Source organism: Mustela erminea, chromosome 5, assembly GCF_009829155.1.
Source record: "Mustela erminea isolate mMusErm1 chromosome 5, mMusErm1.Pri, whole genome shotgun sequence".
Taxonomy (NCBI): Eukaryota; Metazoa; Chordata; class Mammalia; order Carnivora; family Mustelidae; genus Mustela; species Mustela erminea.
Window position 1 is genome coordinate 62,997,060 of NC_045618.1, and position 22,362 is coordinate 63,019,421.

Genomic DNA, 22,362 nt, shown 5'->3' on the forward strand with positions numbered 1-22,362 from the left:
GTTTCGGATGCTTCTAAGGCCTCACAAACAAATCTGGCTTAATTGGTAGTTCATGTAACTAAAAGACATACTTCAAGCCATGCAGTCTAGGTTCCGTAACAGGTGACTGAGAAGAAATCCCCCCTTTTCCTGCAAAGTTGTGAGAGCTGTCCCTGTGGCATAGCTGTCGTCCCATGGTGCTACACTGAGGAACCTCTTCAGGGAAGACAGAATAAAAACTGTTCCACAGCAGCGGGTCCTCTAGAAGGTATGAGGAACATACCTTCCTTATGAAGTTTTAGGAAATTTCACTATTTCATAAATGTGGGATTTTCTAACATACTTCTCTTGCCCAAATTCAAAATAAGGGCTAAAATCATATCAATAGTTCTGTGTTCTCTATCCCTGTCCCCAACTTCTTGTTACTTAAGAGTGTATTATGGTAGCTATATACTTAGTTCATGTCTCTTAACTACACAGATGGGATGGTGAACCTTTCTCTGAAACTTCATGCTGCTTTTATACCACCTGTTTTTTTCTGGAGGAATTTGCCCCCTTGCTTGGCATTTTTTATGTCTTTGAGTTCTCAGCTCATGGTTCTCCCTCGCCCCCACTGCAATAGGTCCTCATACATAGGTCCTCTCCAACTGATCCAAGTCTATACTAATCATTTTTTTTTTTAGCATAGTTTGATAGCTATTCATGGGAAGACCTGGAGTAGCACGGATTTCCTTCCTGGAGAGCCACCAGCCATTTGCATGTGGTCTAATAGCCTGACACCCAGCCAAACCTCTGTATTCAGTGTCGGCAGAAACACTTGGCTCCAGGAAATGCAGAGAGTCCACTAGAAACCTTCCAGGAGTCATAGTCATTAAGCCTGCCACCAGATGTTAGGTACTTTTCTTTTTTCTTTGTTTTTTTTCGTTTGGGGTTTTTGTTTGTTTGTTTGTTTGATGTCATTTGCTCCTTTTCCTTCCTGTCTCCAGTGTGTCTAAACCCAGAGAGTTGTAGCTATCCGACAGGGCAAAAATCACTTTCTATCCTTGGGACCCTTGGTATATTGAGCATCTGAACATCCAACATCACGAAGACTCATGATGAAGCAAAGAAAATGAGGCAGAAGCACTCTGTGGGCCAGAATGCAAATGTGTCCATGCATCTTGATACCAGCGCAGTTAGTGGTAGATCCCCACACACAACATTTTACAAAACTGTAGATCAGTTCTCTACATACATGCCTCTTGGAGCCTGAAAACGTGAGAGACAATGCCATTCAGGTCAGGTGCCAGAGCCAGAGTCTATACCAGATCTAGATCCTTCCAAGGAAAAGAAGTGACAATCCAGGACAACCCATAGAATCTCAACATAAGATAGCACATGGCTCAGAAGGAAGTTGAGAAGCCCAACATGCAAGGACAGGTTTTTGTTTTGTTTTGTTTTTAAAGATTTTATTTATTTGACAGAGAGAAGGATCACAAGTAGGCAGAGAGGCAGGCAAAGAGAGAGGGGGAAGCAGGCTCCCCGCTGAGCAGACAGCCCGATGCGGGGCTCGATCTCAGGACCCTGAGACCATGACCCGAGCCGAAGGCAGAAGCCCAACCCGCTGAGCCACCCAGGCACCCCAAGCAAGGACAGGTTATCCAGGATGTCAGCAACATGGCTCCCAGGACTGAGAACTTTGAGGACCCCTTGGAACAGACTTCATGTTCAGGTATTAGAAATATTGGGGCTGCATAAAGAATCTACATGCTCTAATCTCAGGCAAATCTGTAGGTTTAGGGGGTCACCCTGAAATTCTGGGCTTAATTCCAATTTAATGTTTTCCTTGTCACCTGGAGTTGAGATGACTAAGAGGGACTCAGGATTTCATGTTCTCTGTCAGCGTGGTAGGGACAATGAGGACCCAGACAGTAATTTCTAAAGTTGTCTGAACCTTGTATCCAGCTCACTGTATAGACAAGTAGCCTCCATTTAAAGTGGTTTCTGGGATGTAATGGGTATTTCATGGGAGATTTCACTTTAGGGCATAGTATTGGTGTAGTCTGGAGATTTAAAATAAGCTGCACATGTCTACTTATTCAGAATGATAGCTTTTTACTTCAGGTTCAGAGAGACAGAGTCCAAAGTCTAAGAGGATCATATTCAGCTCAAAGCTGCAGTTCTCAGATTTCATTGATCCAGCAGATTCTGACAAACAGCGTTCTTACTGTCTCTGCCTGCCCCCACACCATTACAGGTCTTAAAGCCGTAACTTTGTTATCAAGATATGTTGTTAATTTTTTAAATCTTCTCAATCCCTTCCCCCAACATAAGCAACCAGGAAACAGAACCGAGCTTCATTCAACGTTGTCTTAGCTCAGGCTCCCATAACAAAATACTGTAGACTGGGTATCTTAAACAACAGACACTGATTTGCCATAGTTCTAGAGCTGGGAAATCCAAAATGAAGGTAACTTTCTGGCTTAGAAAGTTACTAACTTCCTGGCTTAGAAGACTTAGAAGACTGCCATCTTCTTACTGTATTTTCAGATAGTGGGGAGAGAGCGAATTCTTTGGTTTCTTCTTCTAAGGGCACTTATAATCCCATCACAACCCCACCCTCATGACTTTATCTAAATCTAATCACTTTCCAAAAGCCCCATCTCCAAATACCATCATATTGAGGGGTAGTGCTTCAATATACGAATTTGGAGATGGGGGGGAGACACAATTCAATCTGTAGCAACCATGATGTTCCTGGGATATGGTCATGTTACAGAACAAGCCGGAAGGGAGGCCCTGTGTGTTGTCTCCAGCTCAGGACATCTAGGCTTTGAAAAAAAGGCAGTTGTAAGTTAAACTGCCCAAGTTTTCTCACACAGGGTCCCGGGATAGTATGTTGCCTATTCCTGATGAAGAAATAATCAGGTAGATATTTGATAAAGAGATTTCCAAAAGAAAGCTAATAGTAAAATGTTGATTGTTTTTTAGAGCTGTTTTTTTCTATTACCTTTTTTTTTTTTTTAACTTTCTGTGAAAATTTGACCTAGATTGAGAAACAGGGAAGACCCAGTCCTGTGACTTCAGAGCAGAGCAGTTTATTCTGTCCTCTGAGTCTAGCAAAAAAGCGTGCTAGCAAGGCTATCTGGAACAGACCTGTGTCTTTGATCTGCTTTTATATTGCCAGTTTTGAGGCTTTCTCATGACATGGATGACTTTTTAGCACTACATTTACTTTCCTTTGCAGCCTGTTAGCGAGTTTTCACCAGAGACTCCCATTTCTGGCAGCATGTCCAAGGATGCAGGGATATCTCTGAGCACCCCCATGAAGATCCCCCTTGCCTTTGCCTCTGAGCCTAATGAAATGGGATTTTGCCCAACCAGCTGCCCCTTCAGCTGATGAGGAAGAACTACCACTTGTTAGCCAGTACTGCTTCTGCAGAAACGGCCACGAACAGGCAGCTAATTTGGGAACTAGCCAAACACCCAGAAACAAACCTGGACAGGCTAACTGTCCTTAGGGAACAGCCTAATGCCCAGCGTGAACTTGCCGGTGTTCTCTGTAGAGAATCAGTGCCTGCAGTAAATCAACTGGCTGCAACAATGGAAGGAGCAATTAGTGCCCTGTGGCAATGTAATGTACTCTTAGACCGTTCTCTGAATCCCAGGAGATGTTGATCAACAACTTGCTAACTCTTGTAGGCCCTTTAGATGAACTATTCCTTAGAGTATAGTGAGGACACCTGGTGCCAGAGGAAAGGCAAGATCTGTATCCATCAAGCAGAAGTTGACGGACTCATAATTTCCGTTCCTAATACCCACTGCTATTTTTAGCATGTGTTCTAGGGCTGTTCTGTTAACTCTTGTCAGTCTCTACTAGTTGTGACTCCCAGTTCTGGGTAAATAACAGATTTTGTTTTCGTGTAATTGTGACTGTCCACTACTTGAATACAAAGACAAGTCTGTTTCTACCACCATGGTTTTTACAACCTGGTATTTTTGCCCATGTGGCCAAAAACAACAACAAGAAGCTTAATTTATGGATGACAGACTACCAGGTTTTGTTTTTATTACGTATAAAAGAAATCAGGTACAAAAAGAGAATACTCTTTCCCAGCCTATGAGAAAGAAATCTATAAATAAAGCTTTATGAAAAACCAAATGGAGACTTGCAGTATTAAAAGGAACCTCTAAGTGGGTCCCTTTCTCTGAGGATTTATCTCAGTGTAAATGGACATTTACAGATTTTAAATGTTTTTAAGGGAACAAAATCCATACTGTGTCATTATTTAAAATGCTCTGTTACACATTTCACTTAGTTTACATAAATCCATCTTGCTGCAACTTGAGTGTAATTGCTACTATGATCTAAGTATTCATACTAACTTCTAGTTTACACAGTCTAGCTTCTGTAAGTTAACATATCTTTTCATTGTCATTTACAGTTGTCACTGACAGGAGGAAGAGATGCCATCATTTATTTGTATATTACTCTTTCATAAGTGTCCAGACAGGAAAAGAAATGGAATATATAGAGAAATTCTTAATGTGTTAGATAGGAGAATGTAACATTCATATCCAGGCTTTTTGACATGAGCAAGAATTGGGCAATAACTGGCAATTGAGAAACCCAGAGAAGTGGTTTTTAAACTGTCACCCAGGTCTCCATGGAGGTGTCTCAGGGCTCAATTCAGGGAGGGGCTCAAAGGTGGGGCACTCCAAGCTACTCCCCACTGTCTTTAACCCACGTAGCTTTGTTTATTAGACTTCTGAAAATCTATTGCTGTTTAAAAAAAAGTTTTTAAGTCAATGAAAACAGCATGAGCCAGGGATGCCTGGGTGGCTCAGTTGGTTAAGCAGCTGCCTTAAGCTCAGGTCATGATCCCAGGTTCCTTGAACTCCTTGCTCAGCAGAGAGCCTGCTTCTCCCCCTGCCTGCTCTGCCTGCCACTCTGCCTGCTTGTGCTCTTGCTCTCTGACAAATAAATAAATAAAATCTTTTTTAAAAATTAAAATTAAAACATACTGATTAAAGGAGGAAAAAAAAAAACCAGCATGAGCCAGATCATAGAAATAGAGCATACTAATGTCTAAGGAGATTATATGCTTGGAACGTGAAAGATATGTTGGTAATGGTAGGAGATATGAATGAATCTGAATATCAACCCTGAAAAGGACTGCCCATTGGGGAAAAAAATCATTTGCTTAACTGAGCTAGAACGGAAACAAAATGGAGCTTTGACTCTGATTTGTGTGTTTGGTTATAAAAGGTTATTATAGTAAAAGTAAAAGCAGGGTTATTAACTACCTCCTCATAGAATTAGGATTCTTTCCTGAGTTGCAGCCTCAAGAACAGAACATACAGACCAATCTTTGTTTGTTTGTTTTTGTTCTTTTAAATGTGAGAGCTACTAAAACTGGGAGGATCTCTGAGTACAGAAATGGGGTGTAGTTGATCATCATAGGTAGGCAGCCTGTGTGCCCTCTACTTAGGATGTTTCATGCTCATTTGGCCTCCCCAAAGTCCTGCTAGTTCCTGAAGGTCCTGCTCCTCCAGAGACAGCCCAGAACCCCTGTCCTTACAGTCATCATCAGTATTCCCTTGACCCTCTCCCTCAGCACTTACAGCATGTTTTATGTTTACCGTGTTTCATCTGTAAATTGCAATTTCCCTCTTAAGAGTTTGGTCTTCTTTTTCACAGCACATCACAATATCAGATGCCAAATAAATGTTAGTTGAATTTGAGAGCAATGACAATACAGGTCTCACTTAGGAGATATCTAACAGAATTATCTGTTAGATAATCTAACAGAATTTCAACTATACTTGTGTTTGAGCACATTTTTAAATCTTAGAATTCTGATGGTACACTTGAAGTCATTAAGTTTACAAAAGAACATTAGACATGAAAGGAATAATTACATTATGATTGGTGTGGAGGGAAGGGTGATGCTGGTCAAAGAGTAACTTCCAGCTGTACATGAAATAAGTTCTGGGGATTCTCCTGTATAGCATAGTGATTATAACTAATGTTACTCTATTATATACTTGAAAGTTGCTAGAAGAGTAGATCATAAATGTCATCACAAAAAAGAGATAATAATTATGTGATACAATGCAGTTGTTAGCTAATGCTGTAGTGATTATCATCTTGCAATATGTAAGTATCAAATCAACCCAGTATACACCTTAAATTTGTACAATATGTATCTCAATAAAATTAGAAAAAATAATTATGCTATGCTCACTACTACTCTACTATTGTGCTATCTTAAGAATTATCTGTAAAAGTAGCTACAGCCACTGTACTTTTTATCTGGTCACTCTTATGTGTAATGTCACTGCTTAAGTGCCCTGACTACTTTCCTATTATTCCCAAGAGGCAAAGTCCCAGAGAAATCTTTTTATGTGTGTGTGTGTGTGTGTGTGTGTGTGTGATAGTCTCCCTGCTTCCTATCTTACTTGCACCAGAGTGTACCTGTTCTGGACTAGGTCACACAGCATGCCCACGTTAGCCTTTCATTGAACAGATGTTACAGTAACAATACATGTACCCAAGTGTAACCAGAATTTGGTATCATATGAAGGATTTAATGGAGGATTTGCTAATAATCACTGCTATATGGCAGAGTGGTTGAAAACTGTCAAAATATTTATCTGATCAAGCTTTTTTGAGAAAGACTGTAGCTGTGTGTTGGGAGTTGCTTGCTCTCAGAATCCCAAATAATTTGATTTGGGGAAAGAAGAGGAGCCTCATCTAACACTGGCAGGTGATACTTTATACTTTTGAGTCCTTTTTTGGCAGGGAAAATTGGTAAAATTAATCATAAAGTAAATAGCATTTTTGTAAGATATGCATGGAGGTTTGGAAGGTTGGTCACATCTGACCCTTTTTTAAAACTGCCCATTAGAGTAAATCAAAGGGGAACCATAGCTTAGAAAAGCAAATTCTCGGGGTGCCTGGGTGGCTCAGTGGGTTAAAGCCTCTGCCTTCGGCTCGGGTCATGATCCCGGGGTCCTGGGATCGAGCCCTGCATCGGGCTCTCTGCTCGGCAGGGAACCTGCTTCCCTTCCTCTCTCTGCCTGCCTTTCTGCCTCCTTGTGATCTCTGTCTTTCAAATAAATAAATGGAATCTTTAAAAAAAAAAAAAAGAAAAAAGAAAGAAAAAAAAGAAAAGCAAATTCTCAGGCATAACCCCATAACCATACCTTAAGAGTCAGTAGAGTAATAGAATGTTCTATAGGTCAGGTGCCCATTGAAATCTAAGGAATTGCAGAAGGCACTGAAAAATGGGCAGATTCATTAAATGCCTGCAGACTCCAGAATATCTATGAGGAGAAAACTTGTCATATGAAACTGAGCTATGACTTGGCCTTTTCCATTATTCTCAAGTAAACTAGATTTCCTAACTACATAAATGAATGGAAAACAAAAGTACATAAGATCCTAGATTTTTTTTTTAAAAGAGTTTATTTATTTATTTGACAGAAAGAGATCACAAGTAGGCAGAGAGCCAGGCAGAGGGGGTGGGAAGCAGGCTCCTTGCTGAGCAGAGAGCCTGATGCGGGGCTCTATCCCAGGACCCTGAGATCATGACCTGAGGCAAAGGCAGAGGCTTAACCCACTGAGCTACTCAGGTGCCCCTAGACTTTTTTTCTTAAAATTCCATGTCTGATTCTAGTGTATACATAAATAAAGATGACTGCATATTAAAAAATACATATTTCTCTGATCTAGATGCCTCGTTTTGAAACCTAAAACTAGCCACTTCTATTTGCTTGAGGTTTGATGTTTTATGTTTTATTTCTCAATTCCTGTATTCTCTATTTCTTTGTTGTTTCCATGTCCCACTGTAGGCAGAATTTTACCTAAATTCCCCAGCCTCTTAAGAAAGCTGGGAGTATCTCAACCTCTTGAGAAAGTTGAATTTTACCTGAATTCCCCAGCCTCTTAAGAAAGCTGAGAATATTCCAGCCTCTTGAGAAAGTTCCCCAGACCTTATTCCCAAGTATACAGGAAATCCTTTGATTTTAGTACAGCAAGGCTTAATCATCTATCCTAGGGAACCCCCGTGACCACTATTTTATTCTCTATTCCTTTCCATTCTGTGGCTTATTATCCTTCATCTTCCATTCAGCTGGAATCCAGTTGTCCTACTTTTAAGATCAGGTTCTTAAGAGAGCTGCAGTTTGTCATAGATACAGGGCCAGAGGTCCCAGTTTTCCAAAAGCAGTTTCAGTTTATGTCCATCATTCTGTATAATTATTAATAGAGACCTCTTTCATCTTTGAAGGTCCTGATATGGACAATTACATGTTTGCCTAGCCATAGCACACATAAAAGGTATTTCTTGCTCTACACCAGGTACAGCCAAACAAGTACATACAAAGATTGGGGAGCTTTTTCCTTTATGATTCCCTTTGTTCCCCAGTTTATTTGACCTATAATAATTCAAACATAGCTTCATTTTTTTTTTTTGAGATTTTATTTATTTGAGAAAGAGAGAGGGGGAGGGAGCATGAGCAGGGGAAGGTGCAAAGGGAAAAGCTGACTCTCAGGCCCCTGGGATCATGACCTGAGCTGAAGGCAGATGCTTAACCGACTGAGCCACCCAGGTGCCCCAAACATAGTTTGTAATTATTGCAATTTGACAGTAGAACCAACCATCATTGGGCTAATAACCTATTGAAATTAATCTCGTGTCTGTTCCCAGGTTCCCCTTCTGGCTGAAATTTATGGTATAGAGGGAAATATTTTCAGGCTTAAAATCAATGAGGAAACTCCCCTGAAACCCAGGTATGAGGTTCCCGATGTACTCACAAGCAAGCCCAGCACTGTAAGGTAAGCCAAGGAACAAGAGAACTTGGATACACCCTCTATATGGGCTTTTTTTTTTTTTTTTTTTTTAAAGATTTTATTTATTTATTTGACAGAGAGAGATCACAAGTAGGCAGAGAGGCAGGCAGAGAGAGAGGAAGGGAAGCAGGCTCTCCGCTGAGCAGAGAGCCCGATGCGGGACTCGATCCCAGGACCCTGAGATCATGACCTGAGCCGAAGGCAGCGGCTTAACCCACTGAGCCACCCAGGCGCCCTCTATATGGGCTTTTATCATACACTGAGTAGCAGATTTTCTGTGTGCCTCCTGTTCTCTCTATTCAAAGCTACCATCATTTGCCAAGTTTGTGTTCAGTTATTTGGCGATAAATTTATCCATTTTGTATGTTATCCATTCTGTTTTCTCTTCTTGTGCTGTGATTAATCGGCCCTTGTAAATGGGGAGAGACAGAACTTTTGATGCCTGCTGTCCTTTTCACAAAGAAAAGGATTCATCAATCTGACTTTGGGAATAAGTAGAAGTAGAGCTATTTAATTTCCTCAATTTAGTGGCAGGGCTCCAGAGATCTAATGCACTAGCCAAACATGCTTACTGTAATTTATACAGTTAGGCTGACTCACTTTTAATTAATGGTAGTCTCAGAAGTCTAACATGTAATTTGATTGAGAGTCAGAGATAAATTAATAATCAGTGTCTAAGTGAAAAAAAAATCTTCGGGGATTAAAAAGTATTTTCCATGTCACTGCAGCATCTTGTTCAGTTCTCAGCACACCTTCCAGTGATATTTCAACTTGGTTCTGCCTGTTGATTCCTGTTATTTATTTTATATATTATTTCACCAAGGGAATAGATTATACCAGATGCTTTAATTTTCACTATATTATTATCATAGTTTTATGTAGATTATTTTTTCCATAAAAATTTAATAAAGTCAGTAAATTATAGGGATAAATTATTTCAATTACAGTAGAATCATCATAAATTCAGAATAGGTCTGTCTATTCATTGAGCTGCTAGTATATGCCAAGAACTTAGGAAACAGGAATTAAAGAGAGACTCTTCTTAAGACTTCACAGTTTGCTTGTGCACTTATTTTTATGCGTGTGTGTGGGTGGGTGGTTGTGGGGGTGTGTGTATATTATTGGTCACACTATATTATTTTCACTATCCTGGAAGATTTGCTTTCCTGGTAGATCCTTTAACATTTTTACAAATTCATCTCTCCTTCTCTTTTTCTGTATTATCATTGCCATATTTTGGGATCAGGGAAATAACTAGCTTTGTTTAGTAAATATGGCATATTCTGCTTCTGTTCCAACCTCTTTCTAGAGGGCCTTTTACTACTGCAGAAACTAGAAAGCTAAAAACCATATTCCTCCATCTCTTATATTCCCGTGCAGCTAGTTTCTGGTATATTTCAGGATCTAACAATGATTTGTACTTACAGGGATCTTGATTTCAGTACTGAGCTTCCCATTTTGCTAGTGCGGATTTGGCCACCATAGAATGTCTCTCTAGAGGTATACTAGTGAGAGCAGTAGTTTTCTGATCTCCAGAGCTAACGTGGCCTGATCCTGGAGCCCAGCAGTTGCCATAGTGACTTCTGATTATCCACCTTCCTGATTCTAGTTGCAATAGAAGTTCCATTGACCATACAGCTATGCAGTATTGTTCTGTTACTATTACCTCAACACTTCCCATGATGTTGTAAGCTCCTAATTTCCCCATATTAAGTCACTTATTTTCTACTTAAAATAGAGTGTTTTCTTTAATCTACAGTTGACTCTGGGTTGATATAGTCTTTAGTATCAGAAGTGAGTATAGACCACAAACCCTCCAGGATGGGAATATGAGATTGGTTAGTTGATTTGGCTGGATTTGGAGATAGCGAGGATATCGTTATCATTAGGATGAGAGATTAGTGTTATGGACTGAATTGTGTGCATGTCCCCTGCCGCCCCCCGCCCCACCCCCCCCACCCCCCGCAAACTCATTTGTTGAAACCCTAACCTCCTGTGCCTCTGAATGTAACTGTATTTAAAGGTATGGCCTTTGAAGAGGTAACTAAGTTAAAATTGGGTCATTAAGGTGGGCTCTAGTACAATATGACTTGTGCCCCACACGAAGAGGAGATTAGGACACAAGTAACACAGACAGAGGGATGACTGTGAGAGGACATAGCAAGAAGAGGAAAGCCAAGGAGAAAGGTCTCAGAAGAAACCAAACACTGACACTTTGACCTTGGACTTTCAGCCTCTAGAATTTTGAGAGAATTAACTTCTGTAGTTTAAGCTACCTACTCAGTGTGGCATTTGTTGTGGCAAACCTAGCAAATTAAAAAACTGTCAGTAAACCACAGCATTCCTTGGCAGAGTTACGTAAATTACTACCTATGGTCAACTGAAATAAAGTGCATATGAGAGTATAGCCCCTGCAGACGAAGCAATAGGGACATAGCATAGCACAATTGTCATAAAGAACTTAAAACTCTGAAGTGGCCTCTTATTAATTTAACTGAAGAACTTAAAGAAAGAAAAGTACAGTCTCAGGTTTTAAATTCTTAGCTTAGGCATTTGTCAGAAACCAAGTAAGTTTTTTATGACAGTCCTAAAAGTCTCTCATATCTGTTGTGGCTACAGAGTTCTTATAGCTAAAAATCAGATACAGAGTTTGTCTGTGGTTTGCTGAGTTAGACCATGAGTTTAATTCACAGCCTCATCAGTTCTGTGAATATAGAGCACTAATTGGGGAAAGGGAAAATTATATAGCAGCATTTGGGAAGATTTGAATAACGAGTACTCAGACCTCAGAATTCCATCAAGCCTCCTATTCCAGTAGAAGCAGCTCCTTTTCCTCTAACAAAGCTGATCCAACCTTACTTGGACACCCTGTGTTGACCTCACCTAAGATATATTGTGCAGGGGGATTCTAGTGTTCCTTGTGCCTCACACCACCCTTCACTGCCTTTAAAACCACTGTCGGAGTCAAGCATGCCTAAAGAGCTAATTCCAGTCAAACCCTATCCCTAAGGAATTACAAGATTTTCTCTGGGCAAAAACCTGGTATATGGATGGAAATAATTTCTGAGGGGCTCCTAGACCGAAGGAAGGAACACAATTTTAGGACTGCATTAAATTTACTGACATGGCGGGGCGCCTGGGTGGCTCAGTGGGTTAAGCCTCTGCCTTCGGCTCAGGTCCTGATCTCAGGGTCCTGGGATCCAGCCCCACATCGGGCTCTCTGCTCTGCGGGGAGCCTGCTTCCCCCTCCCTCTCTGCCTGCCTCTCTGCCTACTTGTGATGTCTCTCTCTCTATCAAATAAATTAAAAAAAAAAAATTTACTGACATGGGTGCATGTACCAGAGAATCTAGATTTGATATGCTAGCTTGGACAGCTGGGAGTGGATCTAATTATTTGCTTGGCTGGTTAATTATAATCTGTGTTCAGCTATGGACCCTGCTGAATGAAGCTGAGATACCAGAAATTCCTTGGCAGAGTAGAAGAAATGATCCATAGACTTAGGGAGGTAAAGATGTTGAAGTGGATATATCATACTCAACAGCTCATCTAGCTCCTAATTTTGTTCTCTAAGAGGATCCAAAAGATACTCCCTTCACTGAGAAATAAATTGGTAAGGGAACATTTGGAAAGCACTGTAGTGAGTGAATATCTTTTGTGAGCGAGACATAATGGTGGGAAATGATGCCATCAAAATGGGCTCCCTGAGGGGTGCCTGGGTGCTTAAGTGTCTGCCTTCAGTGCAGGTCATGATCTCAGGGTCCTGGGATAGAGCACTGTGTCATGGGAGGTTTCCTGCTCAGCGAGTTGGCTTCTCCCTCTCCTCCTCCCCCTCCTACGTCCCCTCCCCCTGCTTGCTCTCGCTAATAAATGAATTTTTTCAAGATTTATTTATTTATTTATTTATTTATTTATTTATTTATTTAACAGAGGCACTGTGAGAGAGGGAACACAAGCAGGGGGAGTGGGAGAGAGAGAAGAAGTCTTCCTGCGAAGCAGGGAGCTCGATGTGGGGCTCAATCCCAGGACCCTGGGATCACAACCTGAACCTAAGGCAGATGCTTAACAACTGAGCCACCCAGGTGCCCCATCAAATAAATAAAATCTTAAAAAAGGGCGTGGGCCTCCCTGATTTCACTGGAGACCATAAGACTCCAGGTGGCAGAATGAAAGTAGCAGCATTTAGTAGGTAGAGACAAGGTGAATATGTTTCCATAAGGTGCAGCAGTATATGTATGGTACCCAAAATACCCAATCAAAGGATGCATTGGACTGAAATAGATGCACTAAAGTGGAACAACCAAAAGAATTCAGTTTGATGAACAGTGAGATACAACCTCTCACCCAACTCCAGACAGTTTCCAGAGCCCAGGCATCTTGCTTGAGGGGTGGGGTTTAGAACCCGTGGAGAAGGACTTGATGAGGATATAATAAGAACATAAAATATCCCTCTTCACCTTCCCTAAAGAGGCATGTGACCATTTACCAAAATGACAATGCACCAAGAAAGAAATACCTAGACCTCTGAGGGGTTATAAGTGCTGCCTCTGAGCTTACATAATTCGTGGGGATCCAGAATATCCTAACAGTCTACCTATCAAATTGGGGACTGATGGGAGTCAGGAGAGATTCCATCTCACTGGACTCAGTGGGTCAAAATCCAATCTAGGTTATCTCCTTAGTTTCTGAGTGTATGGTTGGGATGAGAGAAAAAAGCAAAATGTTTAGTGCACTGAAGTGTTACTAGACTGTCCAGACCAAGGTAATGATGATGATAGCTAACATTTATTGAGTGTTTATTATGTGCCAGCCACTGCCAGGTGTTTTGCATGCGTGATCTCATTTAATTCTCCCCAAAAGCTCTATTTGTTCTTGCTTTTATTATTTCTACTTTACAGATGAGGAAACTGAGAACTGGGTAGACTGATTAATTTGTCCGAAGTTATGCACGTAGTGCATGATAGAGCTATGTTCAATCCAGGCTTTCTGACCCCAAAACCCGTGTTCTCAGTCGCTTCTTTCTCCTGTCTTATCTATGCTATGTCACATGAATATTGATTTACAATTTTTTTTTTAAATTTTAGAGAGAAAGAGAGTTTATGCAGTGTGGGGTTGGGGTAGGTGGGGAGGGGCAGAGGGGGAGAGAGAAAATCTCAAGTAGACTCCTCACCCAGCACAGAGTCCAACACAGTCCCGAGATCATGACCTAAGCTGAAATCAAGAGCCAGGAGCTTAACTGACTGAGCCACCCAGGTGCTCCATTTACATATTAATTGAAATTGAGAATCACATTGAACCATGTAAACCTGTTTTTCTCTTGTTTTATTTTCTAGGCTTATTTCATGTGCAGGGGATGCAGATAGTCTGGTATTGACAGACGGAAAAGGAGATCTGAAGTACCATATCACAGCAAACCCATTCAAGATAGATTTGGTGTCTGAAGAAGAAGTAGTGATGAGCATAAACTCCCTGGGCCAATTGTACTTTGAGCACCTGCAGATTCCTCTTGCGCAAAGGTATTTTTGCACATTAGTTGACATACAGAGATCTTCAGAAAACCTGACTGTGATTACTAATTGCCTAAATAGTTGATAAATTGCCGTGGAAAACTGGTTGCTTTATTTGCTGAGATAGTGTTCTCAGATATTTCATCTTTTCAACTGTGCAAGTATAAACAGGCTTGATGACAAAAATGATTCCCAGATTTTTGCAACTTGATATTCTTAACATATCCTCAGGTCTTATTCTCAGGGTCATGAGTTCAAGGCCCACACTGGGCTCCATGCTAGGCATGGAACCTACTTAAAAAAAAAAAAGGAAAGAAAACAATCTCTGAGAAGGAACTAAAGACTAGCAGAACAGATCATACACAATAAGGACAAAAAGAAAAGACCACATCCAGATGGGTCAGAAGAACAGAGACATGATTTAGTCAAGTCCCACACCCCTGGGGCAGCAACCCACAAGTGGGAAGGCTTTCACAACTGCAGAGGCCTGCCCTGAGGGACAAGGGGTCTGAGCCCCACATCAGGCTCATATCTCAGGGAACCTACACCAGGAAGACAAGCGCCCATAATGTCTGGCTTTGAAAACCAACAGTTCTTATGTCCCGGAGAGTCAGAGGGTAGAAAACTGACTGTGCTCTCAAATGGCATGTGCACAATCACACTTGGCTTTGAGTTCCATTACAGAGGCAACCACCTGAAAAACACCTGGGTTACATGTGAAGGAGGTCCATTGACTAATATTAGGGCACATGCCAGAATGGCAGGAATCTGTTGGAATGTCCTCCAGGGACAGATGCACTATGGGTACCATTCTACCTTGCCCAGGGTTGGTGGGTGTCATTTCTGGCACTCTGTATCTACTATGCTAGAGCACCACTCACCCCCTACAGTGTTCCCCTGCACATTTGCTCCACCCAAGCCACCTCCCAACCTGTACCCTCTCCCAAGTGTCTCTGCACCCTGGTATTCCCTGTGGGTGCCTTTGGCTAGCATCAGAGTTCCTCCTATGCAGCCTTCAACCCCAGCACTTGGAGCAGGGAGCCTCAGGTAGGACCAGAACCCCTCCTAAGCACCTCCACCCAGGGGGGCCAGAACACCTATAGCAGTCACAACTGGACCTCTTAGCAAGCCACGCAGGAGACATGCCCCACGCACCAGTGTATCCATAGCTGTCATAACCCAGCCTCACAGCCAGCCATGCCAGAGACCAACCCCACACACCAGCATATCCACAACAGTCAGAACCAGGTCTCTCATGGGCTAGCCCCACTAACCAGCATGACCATAGTAGTCAAAGTCAGACCTCACAGACCGTCATGCTAGAGGATAGCCCTACTCATCTGTGAGTCTGCACAACTGCAACCCAGTCACTACAGGAAGGTACATGCAGCCCACATAGGGAACACTTTTGGGGCACCTGACTGGGGTGGCTAGAGGGTTTACACTATTGGGCCTGCAGGATACCTTCTGCATAAAGCTATTCCTTCAAGATCAGGAGATGTGACTCATCTACCTAATACATAGAAACAGAGACTTTGGCAAAATGAGAAGACAGAAGAATATGTTCCAAATGAAAAAAACAAGTCAAAACTTCAGAAAAAGAACTAAAGAAACAGAGATAAGCAATTGATGGTCAGAAAGATGCTCACCAAACTCAGGAGAAGGATGAGTGAACACAGCAAAAACTTCAACAAGGAGGTAGAAAATACTAAAAGAACCCATCAACTGAAGGATATGGTAACTGAAGTGAAATATATACTAGAGGGAATCAATAGATTAGATGATGCAGAAGAACAGATCAGCAGTCTGAAGATAGGGTATTGTAAATCACCCAATCAGAGCAGCAAAAAGAAAAAAAAAATTTAAATGAGGATAGTATAAGAGACCACTGGAACATCAGACATACAAACATTCATCTTTTATGGGGTCCCAGGAGAAGAGAGGGGGAAAAAAGGGGACAGGAACCCCATTTAAAGAAATAATGGGGACACCTGGATGGTTAAAACATCTGACTTTAGCTTAGGTCATGATCTCAGTGTGCTGGGGTCAAGCCCTGCGTTGGGCTCTGTGCTTAACAGGGAGTCTGCTTCTTCCTCTCCCTCTGCCCTAACCCCCACTTGTTCTCTCTTTCTGTCTCTCTCTCTCTAATAAATAAATAAAATTTTTCTTTAAAAGGGAAATAATAGCAGAAAATTTCTCTAATTTGGTAAAAGAAATAGACATCCTAGTCCAGAAAGCACAGAGAAAGACCCACCCCAAGACACATTACAGTGGAAGTATCCATAGTTAAAGATGGGGGAATCTTAAAAGCAGCAAGGGAAAAACTAGTTACATACAAAGGAAACCCCTAAACTTAATAGGCCAGAAGGGAGTCAAGCTATGTATTCAAAGTACTGATAGGAGAAAGACTTATAACTAAGAATACTTTACCTGGCAAGGTTATTCCCCAGAATTAAAGGAGAAATAAGGAGAAATTTCCCAAATAAGCAAAAGCAAAAGGAGTTCATCAGCATGAAACTGGCCTTCCAAGAAATGTTAAAGGGACTTCCTTAAATGGAAAAGAAAAGTCCATAACTAGAAATAAGAAAATTATAAAAGAAAAAAATCTCACTGGTAAAGATAAGTGTCTAATAAAGGTATAGTTCAACCACCTGCTTAGCTTATATAAGTTTAAAAAACAAAAGTAATGGGGCACTTGGGTGGCTCAGTGGTTTGGGCCTCTGCCTTCAGCTCCGGTCGTGGTCTCAGCGTCCTGGGATTGAGCCCCGCATCTGGCTCTCTGCTCGGTGTGGAGCCTGCTTCCCATCTCTGCCTGCCTCTATCCCTACTTATGCTCTCTCTCTCTCTCTCTGTTAAAAATAAAGTCTTTAAAAAAAAAAAAAAGACAAAAGTAATAAAACCATCTAGACCAGGGGCACCTGGGTGGCTCATTTGGTTGGGCGACTGCTTTCAGCTCAGGTCATGATCCTGGAGTCCCAGGATCAAGTCCCACATCAAGGCTCCCTGCTCAGTGGGGAGTTTGCTCCTCCCTCTGATCCTCCCCCCTCTTGTGCTCTCTCTCTCTCATTCTCTTTCAAGTAAATAAATCTTTTTTTTTTTTTTTAAAGGCATCAGACCTACAATAATTAGTCAAGGGATACACAAAACAGTAAGATAGAAAATATGACATCAAAAACATAAAACATGGTGTGGGAAGAATAAAAATGTAGTGCACTTAGAATATGCTTTAGCTTAAGTGACCAAACAGACTTTAAAACAAAGACTGTAACAAGAAACAAGACCATCACATAGTAATGATAAAGGGAAAGATCCAACAAGAAATGACACATTAGACCAGATGAACTTTATACATCCATATATGCATGTATATACATTCTTTTCAAGTGCACATAGAACATTCTCCAGATTAGGTCACACATTAAACCACAAAACAAGTCTCAATAAATTTAAGAAGGTGGAAATCATGATCAAGCATACTTTTCAACGGCAATGTTAAAAAACTAGAAATCAGGGCACCTGGGTGGCTCAGTGGGTTAAAGCCTCTGCCTTCGGCTCAGGTCATGATCCCAAGGTCCTGGGATCGAGCCCCGAATCAGGCTCTCTCCGCAGCGGGGAGCCTGCTTCCTCCTCTCTCTCTCTTTCTCTCTCTCTCTGCCTGCCTCTGCCTGCTTGTGATCTCTGTCTGTCAAATAAATAAACAAAATCTTTAAAATAAAATAAAATAAAATAAAAAACTAGAAATCAAGTATAGGAAGAACACTGGGGGGGAAAACCCCCACAAACACATGGAGGCTAAAAAGCATACTACTAAACAATATGTCAACAAATAAAGAGGAAGTAAAAAAAAAAAAAAATACCTAGAAACAAATGGAAGTGGAAACACAATAGTCCAAAATCTATGGGTTGCAACAAAAGTAGTTTGAACAGGGAAGTTTATTGCAAAACAGGCTACCTCAAGAAACAAAATTCTCAAATGGACATTGTAACCTTATACCTACAGGAACTACAAAAAGCAAAACAAAGCCTTAAATTCACAGAAGGAAGGAAATAATAAAGATTAGAATGGAAATAAATGAAATAGACTTAAAAACAATAGAAAAGATCAATGAAATGAAGAGCTGGTTATTTGAAAAGATAAACAAAATTGATAAACTTTTATCCAGACTCATCAAGGAGAAGAGAAGGCCCAAATAAACAAAATCAAGTGAAAGAGGAGAAGTTATGGTCAATACCATGGAAATACAAAGGATCATAAGAGACCATGATAAATAATTACATGCCAGCAAATAGGAGAACCTAGGAGAAATAGATAAATCCTAAAATACATAGTCTTCCAAGGCTACATCAAGAAGAAATAGAAAATGTAACCTAATTACTAGTAATGAAATTGAATCAGTAATCCAAAATCTTCTAGCAAACATAACTCCAAGGCTAGATGACTTCATAAGCAAATTCTATAAAACATTTAAAGAAAAGTTAATACCTCTTCTCCTAAAAGTATTATAAAAATTGAAGAGGAATGAATGCTTCCAAACTCATTCTATAAGGCCAATATTACTTATCATTAAAAAATAAATTACAGGTCAATATTCATGATAGACGTTAATAAAAAAAATCCTATACAAAATATAGCAAACCAAATTCAACAATACTTTAAAAGAATCATACATTATGATCAAGTGCATCTCAACAGATGCAGAAAAGGAATTTGATAAAATTTAACATCTATTTATTATAAAAACTTACAAAAACATTGGTATAAAAGGAATGTACCCAACATAATAAATGCCATATATGGCAACCCATAGCTAACATCATACCAAGAGTGAAAATGAAAGCTTTTTCTCTTAGAACAGGAACAAGACAAGGATGCACACTCTTGACACTGTTATTTAATAGTACTGGAAGGCCTAGCACAGCAATAAGACAAGGAGAAAGAAAAGAAAAAAGGGGGGGAGGAAAGGAAGGGAAAGAGGAAGGAAGGAAAGAAGGAAGGGAGGGAAGAAGAGCATCCAAATAAGGAAGGAAAGGAAAGGAAGAAAGAAGAAAGAAAAGGCATCCAAATAGGAAAAGAAGTAAAACTATCACTATTTGCAAACTACATGATACTATATACAGAAAATGCTAGACTCCATTAAAAAACTACTAGAACTGGGACGCCTGGGTGGCTCAGTTGGTTAAGCAGCTGCCTTCAGCTCGGTCATGATCCCAGCATCCTGGGATTGAGTCCCACATTGGGCTCCTTGCTCAGCAGGGAGCCTGCTTCTCCCTCTGCCACTCTGTCTGCCTGTGCACTCGCTTGCTTGCTCTGACAAATAAATAAATAAAATCTTTTTAAAAAATGCTAGAATTAATAAATGAATTCACTATAGTTGCAGGATGCAAAATTAATATACAGAAATTTATTGCATTTTCATATGCTAACAATGAACTATCAGAAAGTATAATTAAGGGGCGCCTGGGTGGCTCAGTGGGTTAAGCCGCTGCCTTCGGCTCAGGTCATGATCTCAGGGTTCTGGGATCGAGTCCCGCATCGGGCTCTCTGCTCAGCAGGGAGTCTTCTTCCTCCTCTCTCTCTCTCTGCCTGCCTCTCTGCCTACTTGTGATTTCTCTCTGTCAAATAAATAAATAAAATCTTTAAAAAAAATAAAAATAAAAAAAGAAATTATAATTAAGAAAACAACCCCATTTACAATTGCATCAAGAATAAAATACCTACAAATAAAGGTAACAAGGAGATGAAAGACCTGAACTCTAACAGTCTATAAGACAATAATGAAAGGAACTGAAGACAGCACATGTACTCATGGGTTAGAAGAATTAATATTGTTAAAATATCCATACTATCCAAAGCAGTCTATAGATTGAATGCAATGCCTATCAAGATACCAATGAAATTTTTCTCAGAAATAGAGCAAATAACCTTAAAATTTGTATGGAACCACAAAAGACTCCAAATAGCCAAAGCAACCTCAAGAAAGAACAAAGCTAGAGGTATCATGTCCCTTGATTTCAAAGTATACTACAAAGCTATAGTAATCAAAACAGTATAGTATTGGCACAAAAACAAAAACACAGATCAATGGAACAGAATAGAATCCAGAAATAAACCCATGCATATATGGGTAATTAATCTTCAACAAAGGAAGCAGGAACATACAATGGGGAAAAGACAGTCTCTCCAATAAATGGTGTTGGCTACTGGTATTTACCCAAGAAAACAAAACACTATTTAAAAAAAAAAAAGATGTGTGCACCCCTATGTTTACTGCAGCATTATTTACAATAGCCAAGATATGGAAGCAACTCAAGTATCCATCCATAGATGAAGGGATAAAGAAGATGTGGTATATATATGTATATTATGTATATGTGGTGTATGTACACACACACACAGTGGGATATTACTCAGCCATAAAAAAGAACAAAATCTTGCATTTGCAGCAACATGGATGGAACTGGAATAATGCTAAGTGAAATAAGTCAATCGGAGAAAGACAAATACCTAATAATTTCACTCATGTGGAATATAGGAAACAAAACAAATGAACAAATTAAAAGAAACAAAAACAAAAACACCCCCAGACTCTTAAATATAGTAAGCTAGTGGTTGCCAGAGGAGAGGTGGGAATGGCAATGGGTGAAATATGTGAAAGCAATTAGGAGTACACTTACCGTGATGAGCACTGAGTAATGTATAGAAGCGTTGAAACATACTATACACCTGAAACTAATATGTCACTGTCTATTAATTATACTTGAATAAAGAACATATTTCAAATATTAATCTAGGCACTGACTTTACACCTCATAAAAATAAGCTCAAAATGGATCAGAGATCTAAATGTAAAATACAAAACTATAAAACTCCTAGAAGATAACATAGGAGAAAACCGAGATGACCTTGGGTATGGTAATGATTTTTTAATACACCATCAAAGGCACGATCCATGAAAGAAATAACTGATAAATTGGGCTTCATGAAAATTAAAAACTAATGCTTTGTGAAAGACAATGTCCAGAAAATGAGAAGACAAGCCACAGACTTCTAAGAAATATTTGCAAAAGATGTATCAGATGAAGGACTGCTACCCAAAACATACAAAGAACTCTTAAAATTCAACATAGGAAAATGAACACTGAACTTTAAAGCGTGCAAAAGAGCTGAACAGATGTCTTACCAAAAAAAGATATACAGATGGCAAGTAAACACATGAAAAGATGTTCAACATCATCCAAACATTACAGATTAAAACAAGATTTCTCCAAAAAGTGAAAAAAGTACGTTACAGTACATCTCTCTGTAAGTTTTTAAAAGGCAAATACAAATCTATGTTTGGGGACTCATACATACACTTGTGGGACTGCTATCAAAAACAGCAAGGGAATGGTTTCACACAAAATTTAGTAAAGTGGTTACCTCTGAAGTGCGGGGGAAGAAGGTGGATAATACATTTGAGGAACGGCACACAGAAACTCCAAAGGAGTAAGTCATCTCTGCTGCGTCAGTGGTTTCACAGTTGTTCACTTTCGTATTATTCTTTAATTCTGAACTTACATTATATACCCTTCCATAGTCATACTTTATTTTACACTAAAAAAATTAACATATAATGCAGATGGATAGACAATTCACAGAAAAAATAGGAACACCGTTTAATGTATAAAAATGTATTATATGTAAGTATAATACATTTATATTTATTCAAATATAAATACATCTTAATAAACGAAGCTATTGGATTGATGTTCATCATAAATGTTCGATTTCATAAACTTATTTTTGTAATGACATTATTTTTAATAAGTTAAAAGATATAATTAATGGGTCCTCAAAATTTAGAAATTAAAATCATCGTTGAACAAAACTCTGTCAATCTTCCCATGAGTGAAACAATTTTATTTTTATTAAAACAGAGCTACCAAAGAAAATAAGGAGGACACATCAGCTGACACTTCTCAGGTAATCTAGATTGAGCGATTTATCTTTTTTAAAATCTCTTTCACCATCATCATCATGATGTGGAATACAACGGTTCTG

At 39.9% G+C, this 22,362-nt stretch overlaps 1 protein-coding gene across 7 annotated transcripts in view; it reads left to right on the top strand.

Annotated features, from left to right (window-relative positions):
- Nucleotides 1–22,362, top strand: part of GANC (glucosidase alpha, neutral C) — a 75,988-nt gene that overhangs the window by 4,871 nt on the left and 48,755 nt on the right. For all 7 annotated transcript variants that reach the window (XR_004285792.1, XM_032343422.1, XM_032343424.1 and 4 more), the window contains exons 5-7: nucleotides 8,673–8,800; nucleotides 14,148–14,330; nucleotides 22,239–22,284. Coding sequence is in view for 6 of the 7 variants with exons in the window: in XM_032343422.1 (XP_032199313.1) it covers nucleotides 8,673–8,800; nucleotides 14,148–14,330; nucleotides 22,239–22,284 (357 nt within the window). In the remaining variant the exon portion in view is untranslated. The remainder of the gene's footprint in view (nucleotides 1–8,672; nucleotides 8,801–14,147; nucleotides 14,331–22,238; nucleotides 22,285–22,362) is intronic.